Here is a 24012-nt window from a genome sequence, read left to right as displayed (position 1 = left end):
TATTTCAAGAAGAAAGTAAACTGGATACAAAAATGTGTAATTAAAAATGTAAAAACTCTAGAATAAAATAGGATAGACCCTGAATATTCACTGCACCAAACTCCCAACAGATGCAGAAATTTTCTCCACAATAACCCTGCAAACATTTCCGGTGCTGGGGCTCATTTTCCAAGTCAGCTAAAACCATATTTGCTTTTCACTGTTTCTAAATTTTCCTACATATTGCAAACTTGTTTTCTTAGAACCTCTGCCCATAAGTATGAGAATATGTGAATATCGTATATTTCTAAATAACTAAAATAGTATAATTGGATTGTTTGTAACACAAAGGATAAATGTTTGAGGGTATGGATACCCCATTTTCCATGATGTGATTATTACGCATTGCATGCTTGTATCAAAATATCTCATGTACCCCATAGATATATACACCTACTATGTACTCATAAAAATTAAAAATTAAAAATTAAAAAAATGTATGAATACACAGTCTAGTCATTTGAATATACCAACTTTAAATATAATTGCAGGCATGAAGTTTTCTAAATGATGTGACTATTTTATAACGCATTTTTGCTTTGCTTCAGCATTCTCACTTTTAAAACATACTAATTTATGTGTTGAAACCTAAAAAGTAAAAATTTTAAAAGAAAGTTTACCTAATGAATCATGATTGTTTCTTAGATATGATATCTTTGTTTTATAATACTTATTTTATTAGCTCTCTGGAAATCAGGATAATTTGGTTTCATTATTATGCAATGTTACATCTAAAAGACATTTTAATATACGAAGTCAAGCCAGTCATAAGGATGATGAGTTCCATTCTCCTCAATCTAAGGTTGCTCATTTTATGTCTTGACAAAGACTCTCTCTTTTGACCAAAACTTTAGTCAGGCTCCTCCAGTTCCTCTGCTTGATTAGGCCAACACTGGGCTTCCTTCTTTGTTCTTGCAGGATCCAGTTTGAGCAAGAATCCTGTTAAGTTGGCTTAGGGAGAATGCCCCACCCTTGGTATCTGACCACACTTGATACCCTATCACACTGGCCTGCCTTCAGCAATAGTCCTATCAAGTTGGTATAGCCAGAAACCTCTTACCTTTGATGTTTTTTCGTCCTGGTAATTTTCCATTCACTAATCCCCGCCCTGCTCCTTGGTTATAAATCCCCACTCAGCCTTGTTGAAGTCAGAACTGAGTCCACTGTCTCTCCCTCACTGTGAGATTCCATTGCAGTGGTCCCTATACCTCTCACTGGGGTCTACCTTGGATAACGTCTGCCTTAACATCTTTAACAAGTGTCATGATGAGTTTTTTTTTTCTTTTCTTTAACAGTCTCCTCCAGTATGCCAAAAAATTGGGATATACAATCTTCTCTTCCTTTAAATCCCCCAGTCCCTCCCACTCTCCCCTCCATTTCTACTTTAATTCTCCTACTTAACCTGAAAGCAGAAAACAGCTTGAGCCATTGGAGAGTCCTAAAAACAATCCCATTAAATAAAAGGCTCATTTTTGTCCTGTCTTGGAATACTGTGACAAAGAAAATGCCACCACTGCAATCTAGGATGTTTATTTGAAAAATACTCATAGCTTTCAATTCATTTCAACAATTATTTACTAGGTACCAGGCACTAGACTAGGACCCAGGCCTTATATTAGTACTACAGTTGCAATAAGTATGTGTGACATTCTCATCCTTAAAAGTTATCAATGCCAAAGGCTCACAGAATGAAGAAAGCTAGGCAATACATGCCCTGTGATGTTTGAGCATGGTCCTAATGATCATGGTATTTTCCCATGAATAGATAGTGCATGTAAACAGTGGTAACCTCTGTCTACATATGAGAGGTAAACAACTTGGACCTCAGTTAACACACAGATTTTAACTAAAATTATCATGTTAAGAAAACTTCATCGTATTTAGAGATAAAGAATTTGCTTTATTGTATAAATGACAATTTCAACAAGGGTATAAATTAGGTATAATTATATAAACTGAATATTTACATCCAATTTACATCCATTTTTCTATTAATGAGCAGTTTTAATATATAATACAATTCAGAATGATAAAGATATCTACATTTAGGTATCAAAAAAAGAAAAATCAAAGAAAGAAAAAAGCAAAGACAGGAAGTCTACTTGCCCACTCAGTAATTAACAAAGATTTATGTAAAATTCCCACAAATTGATCTCAGAATCAGAGAAGCATTTTCTATTAACAAAAACTGTGAAATACTAGTAACTGTGTTTTATATAAAGCTGTTTGAGGCAATCTACATAGGAAATATTATCAAGATTCATAATTGCACAAATCTGAAAGGCCTTACATGTCTTATCACATATTATGCTGCTGTCATAACTCACAAAGAAGTAATTGTAGTATTTTATAAACTGCTTACTGTCTATGATTGCAAATTGTTTAGCTAATCCGTATAAACTTTCTGGCTGTAAATCTTCAATGTCATAGGTCTGGGTCAGGGTATACTCCAGCTTCCAGATGGACTCTCCCTTTAGATTTGCCTCTGTCAGATTCAAGTAATACTGCAACATATCCTGCAGTTAAGAACAGTAACAAAACCTGGTTCACTTTTTGGCACATAAGGCATTGTACAACAAGAAGCATTCATGTTTAAATTTCTGTGACATTTTAGGCTGGGCGCTGTGGCTCATGCCTATAATCCTAGCACTTTGAGGGGCTGCGGCGGGTGGGTTACCTGAGGTCAGGAGTTTGAGACCAGCCTGACCAACATGATGAAACCCCATCTCTACTAAAAATACACACACACACACACACACACACACAGATTAGCCGGGCATGGTAGTGGGTGCCTGTAATCCCAGCTACTCAGGAGGCTGGGGCAGAAGAATTGCTGGAATCCGGAAGGCAGAGGTGGCGGTAAACCGAAATTGTGAGATTGCGCCTCTGCACTCCAGTCTAGGTGACAGAGCAAGACTTCGAAGAAAGAAAGAAAAGGAAAGGAAAGAAAGGAAAGAAAAAAGGAAAGGAAAAAGGAAAGGAAAAAGGAAAGGAAATCTGTGGCACTTTGGTAGCTTGAAATTGTCCATGATGTGAGTATTTCTGTCATGGATATTGGCAAACACTGCAAATTAAGGCACTTTTCCCCTCAGTGAACCAGTTGTTAAACATTTGTCAGTACTCCAGTATATGTGTGGTAATCTAGGCTTTATAGCTAAACAAAGATAAATATTTGGAATGTGCATACTTACATTTTTGGCTTTTTCAAAAAAATGGAGTCTTACTGTATACATTGTTGTATTTTAAGAAATTATTTAGAAATTATACAAGAAATTATTTTTATATTTTTAGAAATTATTTAGTGCTATATCAGGAGAATCTTCCCACATCGGTACATATGTACACATGTATATATACATCAGGGTCTGAACCTCAGATGCTGTGTATTAGATACATAAACACATATATAGACGGATGTATACGTGTGTGTGTTTTGGATCTGAGGTTCAGATCCAAAATTAGGCAACTGAAAGTTGTAGAAAAAATTCTTTTGGACTAATTTATCACACAATTGTTTCATTTCCCCAGACCAGATTTCTGTCACTGTACCTCCTCCCTCCGTTATTCTGAGGAATAACAGAACCATCTCCTATTTAAATTCATCTAGGAAAAAAAAAAAGCAGTTATACCAATAATGGCTTTAACTGAAGTGAATTATTTTGAAATTATGTTTCTAGAAAGGGGAAGTTATCCAAACTGAAGTACCCATAAGCTAAATGGCCAGTCTTTTGTGCTAAATTGTTCTAAAGCAGGGAGCCATGAAGCTGCTCCAAAGAGCTTTTGTCCTAAATATCCAATTCAATTTTTTTTCCTTTAAAAGAATTTTTTGGGTGGGCCCAGTGGCTCACATCTGTAATACCAGCAATTTGGAAGGCCAGTGTGGGAAGATCACTTGAGCCCAAGAGTTCGAGACCAGCCTGGGCAACACAGGGAGACCCCCCCATCTCTACAACAGGAATATAAAAATTAGCTGGGCGTGGTGGTGCATGCCTATAGTCCTGCCTACGTGGGAAGCTGAGGTGGCAGGATCACTTGAGCCCAGGAGTTTGAGGCTGCTGTAAGCTATGATCACACTACTACACTTCAGCCTGGGTAACAGAACAAGAACCTGAAAATAAAATCTTGTTTGTTAACATTTATTAAGCATTTAGTATGAGCCAAACCTGGGTTACAAAACAAGAACAAGAAAATAGAATCTTGTTTAACATTTATTAAGCATTTAGTATGAGCCAAGCATTTTTCTAAGTGCTTTACATAGATTTGTTCATGCAATCCTCATAGCAACTTAGTGAATTAAATAATATTTTAATTCCCATTTCATGGATAAATACACTGGGACACAGAGAAGTTTAGAAATAATGGTTCATGAGAGGGAATGGTAACAGAGCCTACATTCTTCTTGATACTTATATTCCGGAGAAGAAGAATGAACATGGTTTAGTGAAACAGTATGTATACAAGTCTACAAACCTGGCACTAACCAATGAAAGCATCTAAATAAATGTGAAGTCCTTAGAAGAATAGAAACAGCCTTCCAAAGACTAACTTCATCAGCTCACACTTAGTAAGTCCTGGTAACATTGCAAGTATAAAAAAGAAGAAGGATGCAAGGAGATTTCAACATAAAATACATCTCACATGACTGTCCTGAGAAAAATTCAACTAAACTAATGAAAACTACGAAGATATGCATAAACATGGGTTCAGCTCTGAAATCTGCCAACTTACCAATAATTTATAATCACGAGGATCATACTGAAATAGTCTGATACCAGGATTGTTGGTCTGTTTTTCTAAAACACTCTTCACTGGTGTAACAGCAGGAGCCACAAACAAAGAATTTACTGGACTTCCTGAACAAAACATATGCACATAAACAAACATTTTTAAATAATAGAGTTTAATTATATTAAAAACATAAACAGGTTCCAGATTAAGAGATCAACAGACAAAGCCAAGTGATATGTGATCATTGATGGATACTGACTTGAAACAACTATAAAGAGACAATTTTGAGAAAATAGGGGTATTTTTGTTACTGATACCAGATAATTATTGTTGATTTTGTTAAGTAAGTTTGTGGTTATGTAAATTATCCGTATATTTTAGCAATGAATATAGAATATGTAGTGCTGAAATAGATCCAGTGTTTGAGATTCACTTTCAAATACTCCAGCAAGAAAATTAAAAGAATATAAGGCCAGGTGCGGTAGCTCAGGCCTGTAATCCCAGCACTTTGGGAGGCCGAGGCAGGAAGATCACTAGGTCAAGAGATCGAGACCTTTCTGGCCAACATGATGAAATTAGCTGGGCATGGTGACACACATGTAGTCCCAGCTACTCAGGAGGCTGAGGCAGGATAATCGCTTGAACCAGGGAGGCGGAGGTTGCAATGAGCTGAGATCACAGGGTGCATTCCAGCCTGGCAACGGAGCGAGACTCCGTCTCAAAAAAGAAAAGTGAAAAATCTTGATAGATGTTGAATTTGAGTGATGAGTACATGGGGGTTTGTTTGTATCCTTCTCTCTGCTTATATATGTATCAATAAGAACTTGCAAGTAAGAGCTTAATATATTTTATTTTAAGCTGTTGTGTAAATTGTGCTTTGCTTTCTAAATTCTGAGAAATAAAACAAGTAACATCAAAAGAAACTTGAGTGTAGCAGTTAAAATAGAGTGATATTTCTTTAAACTCGAAGATTCAAAAGAAAATTTGAGTGAGCTGAGGGTTTCTGTGGCTTTTGTGTTGACAGCAAATAAATAACGCTGGCCCCGTGGAGCTAACAGGAGCTTATGTTGAAGAAATCCAGCTGCAGGCCTAATGTTATGATTTGGACACTCATCATACAACCATTGAGGATAATTCAGAAAAGGCTAGTGCTGGCAGATTTTTAAATAAAATGTTTAATTTACTCAATCAGCAAATTGACTAGATATTCACCACTTTGCTCTAGACTCTTAGACTGGGGAGATGCAAACACAGCACTACATTACCTTTTTTATCTGAAAGAACCATAATGCTGTCTCGGTGAGTGTGTCCATAAAATTGTCCTGCAATGACGTCACTGTATTTTCGAAAAATATCTATCAATTTCTCATTATAGTATTCTCTGATTGCTGTGATGTTCTGTGAATACGGCAGATACCCCACTGGAACATGTGCTATGATGTACACCTGGAAAAGGAAACACAAGGAGGAGGCCTCATGAGAATCTTTCTGCACATTGGTCACAACCAAATGACATTTGGATACCCAAGATTGAAAGTATATTAATTAAAATTTACAAAGCAAATATGTCGTCTCTTCTATTTATAACAAAAAGACAAAATTATAAAACTATTAAGGTCACTATATCTGCACACTGTTGATGATATAAGGCAACTGTGACTTCAGTCACAATGTTTTGAACTGGCCTCTTTTTATACCAGTAGATGTCTACCAATCCTAAAAGCAGTAAAAGCAAGACAAAATAAAACTTGCAATGCAAGGTGACTCAGGCCTGTAATCCCAGCACTTTGGGATGCCAAAGCAGAGTTCGAGCCGCCCAGAGTTTGAGACCAGCCTGAGCAACATGGTGCAATCTCGTCTCTACAAAAAATAACAGAAAAAAAAAATTAGCTTGGTGTGGTGGCGTGCACCTGTAGTCTCACCTACTCAGGATGCTGAGGTGGAAGAAACACTGGAGCCCAGGAGGCTGAAGCTGCAGTGAGCCATGATCGCACCACTGCACTCTAGCCTGGGCAACAGAGTGAGACCCCTGTCTCTTAAAAAAAAAAAAAAAAATTAAAACTAAAATGAGTTGGCCAGGCATAGTGGCTCACACCTGTAATCCCAGCATTTTGGAAGGCCGAGATGGGTGGATCACCTAGGTCAGTAGTTCGAGACCAACCTGGCCAACATGGTAAAACCCCGTCTCTACTAAAAATACAAAAATTAGCCAGATGTGGTGGTGGGTGCCTGTAATCCCAGCTACCGGGAAGGCTGAGGCAGGAGAATCGCTTTCACCTGGGAGGCAGAGGTTGCAGTGAGCCAAGGCCACGCCATTACACTCTGGGCAACAGAATGTTGCCTGGGCAACAGAGTGAGACTCCATCTCGAAATAAAAAAAAAAAAAAAAAAAAAGAAAATTCATGAGTTACAAAGTGTTTATGCAAAAAAAAAAAAAAATCTTCAAATTCTAATACTTGTATTGATACTGGAGTCCACCCCAAGTTTAATAAACATACACATTTTGCCTTCCGTTTATTCCCAGATGGTTTTGGTCTATGGGATCTACCTTCTCCTTATTCCACTGAGAGCTGTTCAGTGTACTTTCTAGCCATTCAAACTGGTTGGCTGGGTCGGTCTTGTTCAGTGTCATTATATTTGGGCCGTAGTACAAGTTTGTGTTTAGACTGATGATCCTAAGGTTTGGATTAGTTGTAACTTTCTGTGAATAAAAACCGCCTATAAAAACAATTTTAAAACACATTTAGGAAGACATACACATACACACACACATTGTGAAAGCAAATTCCTGAGGTTTACAATCCAGTCAGGAGGTTGGTGCTTATTTCTTATTGCTTAGTTTGCACATAGATAGGCTGTCATTAGATCAGAATCAGATTTAACAAGCATTTACTGAAAACCTGCTACGGTGCCAGGCCCGGTGCTGTCACTTCCAACATATTGAGATAACAACAGTTGTATCCAATATTCACATGAAAACATAAATAAGTGTTTGGGCAGTAAAGTAATGAGATTGAATTTTATGAAAGAATGATTTACACATCAACTTCTACTTTTGTGATTAGGGGTTTAAGATGAGAGACATTGTGAAATATAAAATCCAAAAAATGGTAACACATATGGATCTTGCTAGAGACTACTTGGAAAAAAAAGTCAGACAAACCACAGCTGCTACAATCTCAGGGGAGAAGAGGTTTAAAGGCCTCACTCCACCCATGCCTCTGAACCACTGGTGAAGGGACACCCAAGGGTCTGCTGCAATGGCACTTTCAGAGCTAGGCACTAAGATCTGGCTCAGCTTTCTTTGCCCCGAGCCTACTCACTACGCACGGCTTTCCCTAGCTTTCAATCATGATTGATCACTGCCCCTTTAATTTTCTCTATTCTTTCTTGTAGTCATAACACCTTATTATTTTTACTACGGTATTAGCAGGGCAGTTGGGTTTGAATTTGTCAGAAGTTATTTTTGAGAAGCTGCCTCATGTCCTAGGAGGAGAAAATGACAACAGGTCTCACGAGGGCCTCTGAGATGACAAAGTTTGAGGCCCCTCATGCAGGGCATCTCTGCTCCAAATCACTTTTGCCTTTAAGACTTTCTCAGGATGCCTTCTACGACTTTTAACTTAATATTATACTCCAGTGTTTAACTGGAGCTTTGAGGGCTATCATTGGAATGGATATTATTATGAAACTCATATGGTTTTTTCTTAGGGCCTGCATTCCACTTCTCAGCTTTTTTCTGCCTCCCCTGCTTTATGCTGAGTCTTCTTAGAAGGCAGAGCATTTCTTTAGGAATCTTGATCATTCTTTATGGCTCTCCCTTCAACCTGCACAAGCTCTCTATGTATCTTGTAGGATGTGAAGTATAAGACTAGACATAGGCCAGGCATGGTGGCTCATGCCTATAATCCCAGCACTTTGGGAGGCCAAGGCAGGTGGATCTCCTGAGGTCAGAAGTTCAAGACCAGCCTGACCAACATAGTGAAACCCTATCTCTACTAAAAATACAAAAATCAGCCAGGTGTGGTGGCGGGTGCCTATAATCCCAGCTACTCAGGAGGCTGTGGCAGGAGAATCGCTTGAACCCAGGAGGCAGAGGTTGCAGTGAGCCAAGACCGCACCATTGCACTCTAGCCTGGGCAATGAGTGAAACTCCATCTAAAAAAAAAAAAAAAAAGACTAGATATTGTTCCCTAGATTAATCAGAACCATAGTCTAATCTACCATGTCTCAAATTCATAAATACTATGATTTGCTGCATGCTAGCAAAAACAATTAAAAAATAGTGGCAAAAGCCAAAGGGTTAACAAAAATACTGAAAGAAGTGTTTTAACTGAGAGAAATCTAGCCATTAACTTAATATTGTCTCAACATTCTAAAAACATCAAAGTCTTAGTTTAACAGCTGGGTACCTCAGTTAAGCTCACAAAATGTCAGGGATTTATATAACGATGTGTCAAGAGCCACTGAAGCAGAGGGCCTTTAGACATGACCCAGGGAAGGCCTTACTATGCACTAATTATGCATTACTTTCCCAAGCACCTCAAAGTCCATGTTAGAAGCTTAATTATCCTCACTTTACCAGCTGTTTGTTTTATACAACTGTGCTGCTTTGTTAGAAGTTAGTGTCCATTCTCTTTTCTCAATCAATTTTCCAATTAGAAACATACACTTTTATTTACATTGAAATCCCAATTTCAGCTTTTGCTCCACCAGGAACATACCTACCTAATTAAAAGCAGAAGAAGAAAAGAGAGTAGAAGAAGAACAGGAAGAGCTCCCTGCAAGATAAACAGGTCCGTGACCTGTGTCACAGGCAGCATTACTACTCACTGTCCCCCACAAAAACTGGGGGCTGCGCTCCAGAATTGGCACACTCAAGCAAACATTAACAATTTAAGTCTAAATAACATGAATAAAAACTGAGGCAAAATAGGAATAAGTAAGTCTTTCACTTACCTTTCCTTAAAGTACTAATAGCTTCTTCATCTAGCCATGGTTTCCAGAGGTTTGCTACTGCGTTGTACACTTTACTGGTGACTACAGGCAGTTGATCCTGGCCACAAACAATATAATCCACCATTGAAATTTAAAGATACACAGCTGAATTAATGTAAACATTACTTGAGCACTGACTACTATGTTAGGCATCCAGAGATGCAAGGATGATTATTAGATAGATTTCATCTTCAAGGAATTATAACTTAGTTGGAGAGACTGGGGGACAAAATGTAACCACTTAACTATAAGACAATGTGCTGGGCACTACCCAGAGGTCTGGGAGCCTAGAAGCAAGAACAATCAAGTGTAGTCAAGGGCCAGGTGCAGTGGCTCATGCCTATAATCCCAGCACTTTTGGGAGGCCGAGGCAGGCAGATCACTTGAAGTCAGAAGTTCAAGAAGTGCCTGGCCAATATGGTGAAACCCCATCTCTACTACAAATACAAAAATTAGCCAGGCGTGGTGGTGAGCACCCATAATCACAGCTACTCGGGAGGCTGAGGCAGGAAAATCACTGGAACTCACGAGGCGAAGGTTGCAGTGAGCCAAGATCGCACCACTGCACTTTAGCTTCGGCAACTGACTGAGGCTCTGGCTCAAAAAACAAACAAACAAACAAACAAAAGTGTAGCCCAGGGAATTAGAGTAGAGAGTGAAGAGACCATTTAAACCAGGCCTTACATAAGGATTTTATCAACTTAACAAAAGGGCATCAAAGCAAATTCAGTGGCCCAGATACAAACACAGGCATAGGCACAGGCACAGGCACGGAGTCCCATAGGTGTGTACCATGTACAGAGAAAAGCTCATGCTTTTGCATAGCGAGGATATAGGAAGGATGTGGGAGTGGGATCATTAAAGAGATGCCAAAGGCAGGTTTGAGCCTGTACGTGCACTGCCTGATGCAGCATGCTGAGGGAACAAGAAAACACCATGTTTTAGAATTTAACAAAGTCTTCTGAACAGTTCAAATTATTATAAGCTTCTTAACTTTTTGAAGAAAGATTTACAACCACATGCTTTTGATGTGGATAAGTCTCTTTATGGCAGCATAAATTATATCAAAATATTTTGATATTTTAAATAATACATTTTAAGTATAAAACATTTTTATTATCATAAAGTGTCTTCAGGATGACATAATCTCTAGTGTAGAAGTAAATGGGGACCCTCGCCTGGGGGAAAACAAAACTTTAAGAAAGTAAATACTGAAGCAGGGAATGGTGATTCATGCCTGTATTCCCAGCACTTTGAGAGGCTGAGGCAGAAGGATAGCTTGAGCCCCAGAGGTCGAGGCTGCATTTATCTATGCTTGTGCCACTGAACTGCACTCCAGCCTGGGTGACAGAAAAAGACCCTGTCTCAAAAAAACAAAAAACAAAAAACAAGAAAAGGTAAATACTGAATAAAAACCCAGAAATCATTTGTGAATTGGATAACTGTTTTTAATTTTGTTTTTAAAAAAGTATGTTAAATGACTGAAGCCCCTTCTGCACTCTTTTCATTTACTTCTGTACATTGGTAAAATAGACCTATTTCTGAGAGGAGTTTATCAAAAGTTATTTTTCAAGAAGATGCCCAAGTCATAGTAGTTCTTGATGCATGCATCTAATACATGATGAATGTATAGATACATCCAGGGCAAGTAATAACCAAAAGACTTGTTTTAATTGGACTAAACATGTATTTTCAGTTTGTGTCCAAGATCAGGGTCGCCTGTCTGAGAATTACACAACAGCTTAGGCCAATCTAGATTCTCATTAAAAATTGGTATGCATCATTATCATCATATAATAAAAAGCCATAAAGTCTTGGCCATAAAGTCTTGTTTACTTTGGGATGGATGCCAAGTATGGTATGGTGATGGAAAAGCTTAGAACTATGGAAAAATCACTTTAGACTTTCTTCTCTATTTTAAAAATGAGAAATACAAGCACCAGAGAAGTTAGACGGCTGGTCCAGGTATAGGTGGTCAGTCTTAGGGCAGGTCTAAATCCCATGATCACTCTCACAGCCAGTTGTCTATTGCTACATGTTTCCTTCCCAATCCTTTTTGGCTGTGACATAACCACTGCTGAGAAATGAAGCCTAATGGAAAGTGACCCACCCACAAATTCAGTGGCACCAGTCTTGCCAGTGTAGGAGTAAATGGGGACTCTTCCTTGGGTGGCAACAGGAAGAATTCTCCAGGCTGTCCACACTGATACCTACTTCTGGTGTCATGGGTGGGGACATGCATCTGTATATGTATATTATGTAGCTATGCTGCATGAACATGGGATTTCAGTGGGAAAATATCACTTATGAAATGTATTTGTTTCTAACATTCTCCAGAGTTAGATCTCAGACACCAGCCTCTAGGAAAACTTGTTGTGGAGCTTTCATGTTACATTTGACATTTCCAAAACTGAGAGGTGGAAAGATGGTAGTGGAATAACAGAAAGAACATTTTTAGATACAAGACCATAAGCTAGAAAGAGAAAAAAAAAAATTAACTGTTAAAGGTATGTAGGCTGCCCAATTTACCCGAGCTGTATATATTAATATAATAGGATATGTTATAGAAGTTAGGTAGCATTTCTGTCTTTGAATTGTAAGATTTGACTTGACAAAAAGAGGACAGACATAAAAATAAAATGAAACAAATCCTCAAAGGAGTTACAAACATGTATCCCCTATCACCACTTAATGTGACAATCACCACAAGTCCACTTAATGAGGGCTTATGCTGTGGCAGATAGTAAGCTATGCCCTTTTCATATCACCAATGCTCACAAAAACTTTACAAGGTAGGTACTATGGCTTCTATTTACAAATGAGTGATCTCTGCATCAGCGATGTTAAGTGAATCACCCAAGTTGGCCAAGCTATTAAAAGCAGGGCTGGGAGGGAGGGGGTGGAAGGCAGGGCTGGTTAAAGATTTACATTCTAGTGACTATGACTCTAACCCCTGTGTTTTCCAATATTCCAGCCTTCCTGCCACCTAAGGCATATAAACACAATGTGTGTGACCTTGGGCTGCTGGAACTCATTTGTTCCCAAGCCTCTGCACTGGGTGGTCTAATATCTCAACAGAACAAAAGCTGTTTGTTTTTGCTGACTCAAAAAGACTCACATATTACTCATCTCAAGATAGTAGGCCAGGGCCAAGAAGTCACTTGAAACCTCAGCTTGTTCTAGAATACAACTCGTCAAAATTACTGTATTTAGGTTTGACTGACTAAAAATAATCAAAACCCCCATTCAGCATTCATTTGACATGAGATGGAAGATATTCTAAGCAAACAGAAAAATGTGGACACAGAGAGGTGTGAAAGTACGTATGTTTGGGAAACATTACGAATGTTAGTCAGGCAAGAGCAAGAGATGTGCAAAAGGATGTTGTTTTAAGTGAACACAGATCTGAGGTAAAAAGATCTAGAGTTTGGGCTCTGCTCACAATGGATTTTGAGCACTTGAACAAGTAATTCCCATTTCTGAGCCTTCATTTTCTCACCTACAAAATGAAGGGTAGGTCTAGATCAGGGGTCAGCAAACTTTTTCTACCCATTTCAACTGCTCTGTTCTGAAACATGAAACAATCAAAGGCAATGTAGAATGAATGGAAACATAGCTGTGTTCCAATAAAACTTTATTTACAAAATCAAGCAACAGGCTGAATTTGTACCACAGGAGACAATTTCCAAGCCCTGGACTAAACAAAAATCGCTGGGTACAAATCTAAAATTTTACACGACTACAACAGGATGCTGTAAACAGGACTGTTATCTGGCTGTTATGCGCAGGTTGGTTCTCAAATAAAAACCTGTTGGAGCCAGGGGTATCTAGGCATTAAATGCTCTGAACACGGTCTCTGCTTTGAATCATGTCTTAATTAGATAAACTAGACTTGAACATAGACCTCCTTCCTCTTTGCTTCTTATGGTAATTTGTAATGTTTTTGTTTTTAGTTATAGTCTAGCTTAGATCAGGGTATGCACATCTTTGCAGGCCTAATAAGAATTCTGGAAAAAGTAAATATTTATCAATATTAACCTTACTTGCTAACCTTGTCATGGACATGCAAATGAACATTCAAAAGAAAAGAGAAATTGAAGAAGATTATGAAGGAAAACATAAATTAATAATCCACAAACTGGATAATTTGCTTCTGAAAAGTCACTATTGGTATAACTTCTCATGAAATATTAAAATAATCCTTATACCGTCCCCAAAGTACTTGTCTTCGCCTTTCTTGCTGGTTAGGATTAAGACCACATTCTCCCTCTATAAGACCCACTCCCATGCCCTATCACTAGCTAATTATTGTCACAATTTTGACACTACTAATAGGAACAATTATTTAAGCACTTCTGAAAGTTTATTAAATTTACCTGTGGCCAATAGTCATGATTACCCAGTGCAGGGAAAACCTGGAGATTTGGAAAAAGACTCTGGATGGTGATTGTCATATTAGCGATCACATTTATAACAGTGTCTGTTGAGAGTTCAGGTACAGGAACATGAGGTGGGCTATCCCTGAAAAAGAGACAGATTGTAAAGAACAAAATCAGTTTCATAAAGAGTTACTAGACTTATGCATGATGCCTTGCTATACCTATTATTGCAGACTTCCATTTTAAAACAGCAGATTACAGCTAAAGAGTTGATAGACTACTCTTCACCTACCTCTTCCCTACAGAGAATCCTATAAAAGAAAATTAACAAAATAAAATACAAAAAATAAGCTGGGAATCCCAGTCTATTTCACTACCTGACTGAAGATTTATAAGAGGCTAAAAACTGCAATAATTAAAAGCAGATGCCAATTGAACCAGAGCCCAAATGCCTATTTTGAATCCCAGTTTTGCCAATTACCAACTCCGTATACTCAGGTAGGTTACTTAGATGTTCAGTGCCTTCATTTCCTCATCTGTAAAATGGGAATAATAATACCCATTGTAAAAGTTAAATAAGTTATAATGTATAAGTTAATTAAAACAGTGCCAAGCCCGAAGTAAATACTCTACAAATATTAGTTACGGTCATTATTCCAGGTAAAGAAATATGGGCCTCTTCACTCTATAATGATGAAGGGAACCAGTTAGTTATACTGCCAGAAGATGATGCTTTACAAAATTGTCATGACAGGTAAACTTCCATTATTGTCTTTCGTCTTTGATAATTTCATGAAGACCTAGTATCAACATCTCAAGATATTGATGCAAGTATGCTGTTTATGGATTCATCTCTTAGTTAACACTGACATATTTCTGAAATCTGTATTCCAGAAAAAAATAATACTTCTAAAACTGTTCTTACCTCTATTAATGTTGATTCGTTTGACCTAGAGTTTTTTAACTCAAATAACTCTTACAATGTAACTAATCGTCTTATGGAATTCAGCACTCTTATGAAGCTTAGGACACTGTAAATAAATATTGAGTAATTAATGGTACTTATATAATCACTTACCCTGTCCATATCATGAAAGACGCTTCTTGTCCAGAATTTTTAATAAAATCAAATGCTGACAAAATAAGTTGATATGGAGAATCACATAGCACATCTCCAAAAGGGCCAGGGTTGGAGGCATTTGCACCTTTAGATGAAGCACACACTTTTGTGTGGTCATCTGTGATGTGGTAAGTAGGGTCTAAGTGTAAGTCAGTCACATGCCAAAACTGTCCTGTTGATTAGACAAAAAACGTAGATAAATCTACTTGTTCTCCTTTGGAATTCTCATATAGATATTTATAATAAGACTAGAGACGGTTGTTCCTCCCTGTGATGGAGGAAAGTCTTGGTAATTTAAATGTTCATACGCCTTGAAGTTAAATACAATCCTTCTCTGTGAGAAGATGAGCTTCAAGGAACTGCAGGAACAATTTACTACTTAAGTGTGTCAGAACTGATGAGCTCAGGCCAGGCGAGGTTCCTCATGCCTGTAATCCCAGCACTTTGGGAGGCTGAAGCAGGCAGATCACTTGAGGTCAGGAGTTCGAGACCAGCCTGGCCAATATGGGGAAACCCTATCTCTACCAAAAATATAAAAAAATTAGCCGAGTGTGGTGGTACACACCTGTAATCTCAGCTGCTCAGGAGGCTGAGGTGGGAGAATCGCTTAAACCCGGGAAGCAGAAGTTGCGGTGAGCTGAGATCGTGCCACTGCACTCCAGCCTGGGCGACAGAGCAAGACTCCGTTTCAAAAAAAAGAGTGGATGAGCTCAGTATTAGTATCGGCATGATAACTGAACAAAGAGTATTTAGCAAAGCTATGTTTCCATAATAAAATGTATGAAAGTATCCTTTGGAGAGGCCAATGATGACATCATCTTGTGTCTTAAGAGTGTGTCTCCTTTAAGAATTTAAGATTTTACAAATTATTTACATTCTTCTTGTAGAAAAATTGACATATAAATATGTTGTCGTTTGTTAAGGTTACACAGTGAGTAAGCAGACAGCAGAACCAGGAACTATCACTCTTACTTTCTTGTAAACCTTGCCTCTGAACATTAATTCAAAGAACATAAATCTCTAATACAAGCTTTAAGCCAAAAATAGGAATTCCCAAAGGTTCTTAAAAGCTATTTAATAGAGGTACATCTTCTGTTATACACTCGTATAAAATGTTAATAAGGGAAGCAAATGTTAAAAAGGATGCTTCCATTGGGTTTTTAGGAAGCAGCCAGGCCCATTTAATAGCATCCTTACTTGGAAATCATCTTAAGAAAGTTTTCTTTTTTTTTTTTTTTTTTTTTTTGAGATGGAGTCTCCTACTGTCTCCTGGGCTGGAGTACAATGGCGCAGTCTTGGTTCACTGCCACCTTCACCTCCCGGGTTCAAGCGATTCTTCCGCCTCAGCCTTCTGAGTAGCTGGGATTACAGGTGTGTGCCACCACACCCAGCTATTTTTTTTGTATTTTTAGTAGAGACGGGGTTTCACCATGTTAGCCAGGATGGTCTCGATTTCCTGACCTCATGATCTGCCTGCCTTGGATTCCCAAAGTGCTGGGATTACAGGCGTAAGACACCGCGCCCGGCCAAGAAAGTTTCCTTTATTAAAGGTAATACTAGAACAAATAATCACAGTGGTATCTCTCTTTATTAAGTATTTGCTATGTGCCAGGCACTGTGATAAGCAATTTAAATATATTATGTCATTTGATTCTCAAAACTACTCTCTGAACTGGGAATTATCTCATTTTAGAATTGAAAAACCAGTGCTGGGTCAAATAGAAAATTTGTTAAAGTATACACAGCAAATAAATCTGAACTCCCATACTGACGGGCCTCCAAGTTTGTTTATACATCATTTACATATATACTCAATGATCCTTATAGACCATGTTTAAATTGTTCTAATAGATTTTTTTCCACACTTTTGAGTTTTCGAGTTTACTCTGATTATGACTAGAAACACATCAGAAGTGACAAAGTAGCATGTACTGCACCAGAAGCACAGAGCAAACAGGTAGGATGCAAACTTTAAACTATACCAATATGATACAACTGAATTAAACCCAAAGCTGGGATAATAAGGTAAAACATTTGATATGTTAAGGTAAAAGGGGTGAGTTATCTTTTGGTTGTTGTTTCTTCTCCACATAATTGTCATTATAATTTTATAACACATTTATGTTCACAATTAAGAAATGGTAGACAAAACATCCATAAGAAAGTAGTAGTATGGTCAATTACTTGGTACTTAGTCATTAGTTGAAAATACCTTCCAAAAGCAATTTTATTTTATTCCATAATGCAGAAAATACCCCAATCTTTACTTCCATCTTATATATACTTTACCTAGCACAAAAAGTAAAGATGGAAAATAGCTCAGAGTCATCCCAGAGAATCGTTTTAATGTGAACATGTATTTGTATTATTTCGAGAATGTAAGGGTATAATAAATGAACATGAAACAATACAGTGTCGTGGTTAAGAGTGGAGACCAGAGTCAGACTGTTTGACTTCCAACCCAAGCTCTACCCTCCACTAATCTAGCTGTATGATCTTGGCCTATTTCATTGATGAAATGGGAATAATAATAGTGCCTACTGTGAGGGTTAAGTGACTTAGCAGAAGTAAAGCCCTTAGAAGGTATATGGCACCAAGTAAGCTCAATGTTAGTTTTACTGTTTTTGTTTTGTTTTGTTTTTAACTTCAAACCCCATTTCCAAGTAATACTTAAAATTCAAGTACTTATTACATGTTTAGTACTATTTTTTATGCTTCACATGTATGAACTCATTATTATGTATACTCCATTTTACAGATAAGAAACTGAAGCACATAGAGATTAAATTCAAGTTACATGCATCATCTTCAACAGAGCTAACCTATGAATTCAGAAAATCTGACTCCAGAGTCCACATTGCCCTTATCCACATACAATTCCTCTCTGTGTTTTCATCTCCAGTCTCACCTGCCTCACATGAAAACAGATAATGATGCCGGGCACTCATGCCTGTAATCTTAGCACTTTGGAAGGCTGAGGCAGGAGGATTGCTTGAGCTCAGGATTTTGAGACCAGCCTGGACAACATGGTGAAACCCCATGCCTACAAAAAAATGCAAAAATTAGGAAGGATCTCTTGAGCCAGGGAGATTGAGGGTGTAGTGAGCCAAGATTGGGCCACAGCACTCCAACCTGGGTGACAGAGACCCTGTCTCAAAAAAAAAAAAAAAAAAAAAAAGGAAGAAGAAGAAAGAAAACCAATAATGACAATATCTACACACCAGATACTGTGAAGATTAGGGGAAAAAAAGACTATAAAAATAAAAATATTCAGTATCTGTTTCAGTAAACCCAAACCTGAAATGCATTAAGAGGACACTCCTCTGATATAATTTAGTACCTAGATTTATATTTCCAGCACCTAGAATATGCAATGACTTATAGTAGCCCTTCAACAAATATTATTTAATTTACATATGATGACATTTAGGCAAAGGCAAATTTCATGATATCCTCAAGATCATATGATGACTCAGTAATGAAAGCTTAACTGGAACCAGTCTCTCCAGACTTCGGAGTCTAGTGATCTTTCTACTGCATGGCATTGCCAGACAGATAAATTAGGGGATAGTCATTTAAATTCACTGAAAGATGTCTTTAAATAGAAGACAAGAACAGAGATCTGACAGGTTCTTAACCTGGGACTCATGAATAATGAACATCTGGAAGTCTCATCTCCCTCCCCTAACGAAACTGTATAAAAAAATGAGTGTGCATGTGTGTTTCCACTGTCTGGCCTGTGGCAGAGCTCACACTGCAAACCATGTTTCTAGTTCAAAGTCCAAAGTTCTTTTTACTACACCACGTTTTCCTGTCCTGCAAACCATCTTTAAAACGATTTCCAAAAATATGTGTGTTCAACATATCTAGAAAAACTTCCAAAATTATACCAGAAAATCTTTTAATCTAAAGAAAATATTATAACTTCTCCTCAAGAACCCAATGAACCATAGTTCAGACATAATTCAGCTCGCCTTATTCCTTATTTGAACAGTTTGAACACTCAGCAGTATACGAATGGTTGAAGTATGGCTGCTGGGATTGGCCAAACTTAACTATTGTTACCAGTGAATACTCTTAAGTTAGGTTTTCAGTCTCATCTGACTATTAAGCTAGGTTACAGTTCATTCACAAGGATTCAAATATAGAAGTAAGGAGTCCTTCTCAGGCCGTATTTAGTTTGCTTTAACAGTACCAATCAAGCCAGTCCCAGCCTACTAAATCTAAAGAACTGTAGCCAAAAACACACATGTGAAGCTTCCTAGGACTTTTGTCCTCCGACCACCAGGACTTGAGAGGGCAGAAAGCTAAGACTGGGAACTTAAAAGCAAAAACACATAACAAGCAAGCCGTAGCCAGACAGGGTGTTGAAAGGAAGTCTGAGCATTTAGGGCTGAGAGGAGGCGGCAGGGGAGTTGTCACATCAAGTGGAAAATATGCAAAATACTACAAACAAGGAGAATTGTGAAACTGCTGAGTGAATACTTCAGACCTTTGAACTCCAGTGATTCCAGTAACACTTCAGACCTTTGAACTCCAGTAATCCCTCTTCCTTCCCCTTCAGTATGTGGGGATTCAACCTTGCAGCTTCCCATCCAAAACGGAGGTGTGAAGACTCACATAGTCCCCAGAAAGCGCTCCTTGAGGCCTCCTTAAAACACAGGTGAATTTGCCATTGTGTGGCCTCAAGCAACCGGAGACATTTTATTTCAAAACCCTAACCGGTCACATAATTAAAGTAGCACAAGCTAAGCTGTAATAAAAGCAGAAACCAGTATACATAAACATTTTGGGGAAATTTCTTGTAATGACTGACATTTGCCACAGTTGGGAAACCAGATTTACAATTTTTGCTTCAGACCTCCTGACAGCCGAGTCATGAGGACTTGGCCTTCAAAGAGAAGATATTTGCCCTACAGCGCTCCCAAGTCCTGAGAAAGCAGAGGGAGCAAAGAGAGAGGTTTCAGCACTAGTTGCTGCCACCGAGTCTCAGGGACAACTCTCCCCCCAAAGAAAACAGAACTCCACTTCTCTAATTTTGTTTTTCCTCCAACAGTGCAATTATTTTCAAAGGGAGTTGAAGAGGTGTGAGCACCTTGATTTTTGAAACTGGAGGCTCAGATGGCATTGTACAATCTCCCATCAAAATGTATCTATTCTGGACCAGTGAGTCTCAAACTTAGCCGAACGGAAGGAATCATGCGGAGGGTTAAACAGCTACTGTGGAACCCCAACGTCGGCGGTTCAGATTCAGTAGGTCTGGGATGGGCTAGAAATTTGCAATGCTAACAAGCTCAGGTGCGGCGGGTGCTGCCACCGGTCCAGGGCCACACTTAGGAGAATCACTACTGTAACAGGCACTGTGTTAAGTGTTGGGAGTGAATAAAATGGGTCCCGGCCGCAGGTGGACATCCAGGTGAAATGAAGTCCCCGTGAGTTCCACGGTTGACTAAGGGGCTAGCCTACACCGAGGGTGCTTTCGCGCTCTAGCTGGGTGAGTGGCACAAAAAGCCACCGATCTCGGTCGAGCAAGACATAAGATAGTCTGAGTCACGCTGAAATTTACATCCCTGAGCTGAGAGGGAAACTACAGTCCCCCTCCATTCAGGACTGATTCGGGGCCTCTTGCAGTGCTGGACATCGGACTCCCAGCTTCCTCTTCCCTTGAGTCCCGGAGCTTTTCCTTCCTTCCCCAAGGAGCAAACCAACTGAGATGCAGGATGTAAACAAAAGCCAGGCTGTGGAAATCCGTCCGACGCGCCCTTGGAGCGCCCCCACCGGCGCTGGCATTTCCCCCCGCCCAGCCCCGGTCTTCCGGCTGGACGCCCTAACGCTCTAGTCCCTTGGTCGCCTTCCCCGCGCCCAGCAGCCGTAGTGAACGCCGGATGCGTCAGGGCCCCGGCTAGCCCGAGCCTCTGCCGGGGGCAGCTGCCCTCCCGCACTTTCTCCGGCTGTGCGCAGGCGCCGTCGCTCCCCGCTCTCGGCTCTGGCTGGGAAGAGAAGGGTAGCGGACAACTCACCTACAGCCGGAGGAGGATTCCTGCTGCCTGCAGGCGCCACGGGCAGCCCGAGGCCGGAGAGGCAGTGCCAGGCAGTCAGCAGGCAGCAGACAAGCGCGTGCAGCAGCGCCATGGAGGACCGCGGGGCTGACCCGGAGGCTCGGGCTGTCCGGCAGCTCCACTCGGACCGTCAGGCCTGAGGGTGAGGAGGAGTCAGAAGACGGCTGCGGGTATAGACGCCCGACTGATCACGTGCAAAGACAAATTCAGCAGCGAGTCAGTTCGCCTGGCCTTCAGCTGCTGTTTAGCGATGATCTGTTCTCGTATTTCTTAGCGTCGGTGTTTGGCCTAGGAAGGAATGTTCTTGTAGAAGCTCAAATTCAGGCTTGTGTATCAGTGGTGCAGTTGATGTCAAACACTGACACACTGGTGCTTGGGGATAGAGAAAGGCATTCAATTTGATGAAAGCCAGAAGGAGGGAGAGCAAGATCTCTCAAATTCGTCTGTAAAAAGGAAAAAGTGGGGAGTTTTTATACTGCTGGAGAATAAGAGAGGGGGAGTTTCAAATAATCCAGGGGAAAAGTCTGTTTCTTCAGTCTCTGATAATACCTTGAGCAATTAGACGTCCAGGTATCCGCAGCTGGTTGCAAAGCCCTTCGAGGTATTCATCCCTTCTGCAAACATTTTTGTGACCCTGAAGTTACCTCTTTGTTCTTGACGAGGAAGCAGTATATCAACAGTTTATAATTATATTATGGAAACAAGGAGAATATTGGGCAAAAAGCTAGTGGTTAAAATGTGCAAACAAGCAGGAGCCTGATCAGAATTTTCATTATTTCAGTCACTAAAAAAAATGCTGGGGTGCTGAAATCTCAACGATCCTGGTTCCCTTCTTGGGCCAACCTACCCCAGCTTTAACAGGGAGGGCTCCTCAGTAGAGGTGATGCAGAGAGAGCCCTGAAGTATCATGATTTACAGGAAATCAGCAAAAGTTCTGGATACCGCAGTGGATCTGGAATTGTTATCTCTGGACTGGGAACATCAGCACCACCTGGGAACTCTAGTTAGAAATGCAAATTCCCAGGCACCACCCTAGATCTGTTGATTCAGCAACTTGCTGGAGCCCAGCAGTTTGTGTTTTCACAAGCATTTCAAGTCATGTTAAAGTGATTGTGATGTTTGAAAACCAATGCTCAAAGATACCCCTTTTGGTTTTTTTTGTTTTGTTTTGTTTTTTAAACTGCCGGGAAGAGAAGGGTCTTAGAATTAGAACATGTCTGAAAATCATACTTTATGCATTCTAGAGATGCATGGAAATCATAAGTAGAGGTGGTTGATTTGATGCTTCCAAGGAACTTTTTTGAATATACTTCTGGCAAAGAAGTGTACAAAGGAGTAAGCAAAGATGATGAATAATCCCGAAACTGCTGGATTCTGTGTTCTATGTTCCTTCTCACCATTTATGAGAACGCTGATCGCTTGGAGATGACAAGCTAATAATTTAAATTTATAGGGCATGGAATTCCTTTACAGAAGAAAATGCTTTCCATAATTACTAACCTCAAAAAAGATGTTGTAGAGTGTATTTCTTTCCCATCATAGAAAGCTTTGTTTTCTATCCCATGTAACTTAATGGGAGCATGTCTCATGAAAGGGGTTTTGAAGTGGGAAGCAAGGTGCTTCCATTTTCTGTTTTGTAAACCAAAAATAAAATTTGAAGGCCCCTCACAACCATCTGAATGGGCGACCATCTGAATAGACTCTCTCCCCAGCCAGGGCACCCTAAAATTTAACGTGAAAGACTGGTTCAGGCCATAAAAAGGGGGCTGGGGGGTTGGACATACCTAATTAACATCAACACAAACCTTAAGTCTGACAAGACACATTTAAGGTCTGTTTCTCTAAAGCCTGCTACCTGACGGCTTCCTCTGGGTGATAAAATCTAGGTCTCACAACCTCTTATAACCCAGACAGCCTTTCTATTGATAATAACTTTTTCAATCAACCAATTGACAATCAGGACATGTTTAAATCTCCCTATGATCTGGAAACACCCACCCCCCGCCCAGCTTCAAGTTGCCCTGCCCTTCTAGATCTAACCAATGTAAAATCTTACACATACTGATTGCTATATTATGTCTCCCTAAAATGTACGAAAGCAAGCTGTACCCTGACCACCTTGGGCACATGTCAGGACCTCCTGGGGCTGTGTCACTGGCCCATCCTTAACCCTGGCAAAGTAAACTTTCTAAATTGATTGAGACCTGTCTCAGGTACTTTCGGTTTACGGTTTCAAGTCCTGCCAGGGCAGCCCAAGTCCTGCTTCAGCTTTTGGTTGATTCCAAAGTTTGCAGGAACCGGAGTGCATTTCAGTGGTGGACAAGATGGTCCTTGGAGTTTCTCAGTTCGCAGCCTCTAGAGTATGGGAGAAAATGGAGCCAGAAAAAAATGGTGAGCTGGCGAGAGAAAACAAGTGTAAGGATTAACAAAACGACTTAGAGGAGTTTTTAGTCCAAACATTTGAAAGCTAGGAAAAGGATAAATTATAAAAATAGCTCTTTTCACTCCTTTCTTTCCAATTTCAATAATCTTTACTGGAAGTAACTGGTTGCAAAATAGTTTCTCAGTAAGCATAAAACAAGGCATACACATTTTGAAACTTAAGAAATACTTGCAATCCTAAAAAGTACAGTATATTAAAATTAGTGGGTAGAAACACCATCCTTCTTTCTACTCACTCCACTTTCTT

General features: G+C 39.5%; 1 protein-coding gene across 1 annotated transcript; it reads right to left on the bottom strand.

The window, feature by feature from the left end:
* Positions 1–1917: 1917 nt before the first annotated feature.
* LOC105465535 (sphingomyelin phosphodiesterase acid like 3A) lies at positions 1918–22074 on the bottom strand. Its single transcript, XM_011713986.3, has 8 exons — positions 21285–22074; positions 15223–15436; positions 14142–14286; positions 9727–9823; positions 7316–7485; positions 6033–6213; positions 4768–4892; positions 1918–2555 (listed from the first exon to the last, which is right to left on the bottom strand). The coding sequence occupies exons 1-8, from the start codon at positions 21394–21396 to the stop codon at positions 2238–2240; spliced, it is 1362 nt and encodes a 453-aa protein (XP_011712288.2). The 5' UTR covers positions 21397–22074; the 3' UTR covers positions 1918–2237.
* Between the last annotated feature and the right edge of the window lie 1938 nt (positions 22075–24012).

Source organism: Macaca nemestrina, chromosome 5, assembly GCF_043159975.1.
Source record: "Macaca nemestrina isolate mMacNem1 chromosome 5, mMacNem.hap1, whole genome shotgun sequence".
NCBI lineage: Eukaryota > Metazoa > Chordata > Mammalia > Primates > Cercopithecidae > Macaca > Macaca nemestrina.
Note: the sequence above shows the minus strand (reverse complement) of the source record. Positions and strands in the feature narration are given on the sequence as shown.

Coding starts and splice junctions, on each gene's coding strand:
- LOC105465535 (XM_011713986.3), bottom strand. CDS start 21,396: ATGGCGCTGCTGCACGCGCTTGTCTGCTGCCTGCTGACTGCCTGGCAC. Junction 15,437..21,284: donor GAATCCTCCTCCGGCTGTAG/GTGAGTTGTCCG, acceptor TCTAATCAACAG/GACAGTTTTGGCATGTGACT. Junction 4,893..6,032: donor GGTTCTTTCAGATAAAAAAG/GTAATGTAGTGC, acceptor TGTTTTGTTCAG/GAAGTCCAGTAAATTCTTTG.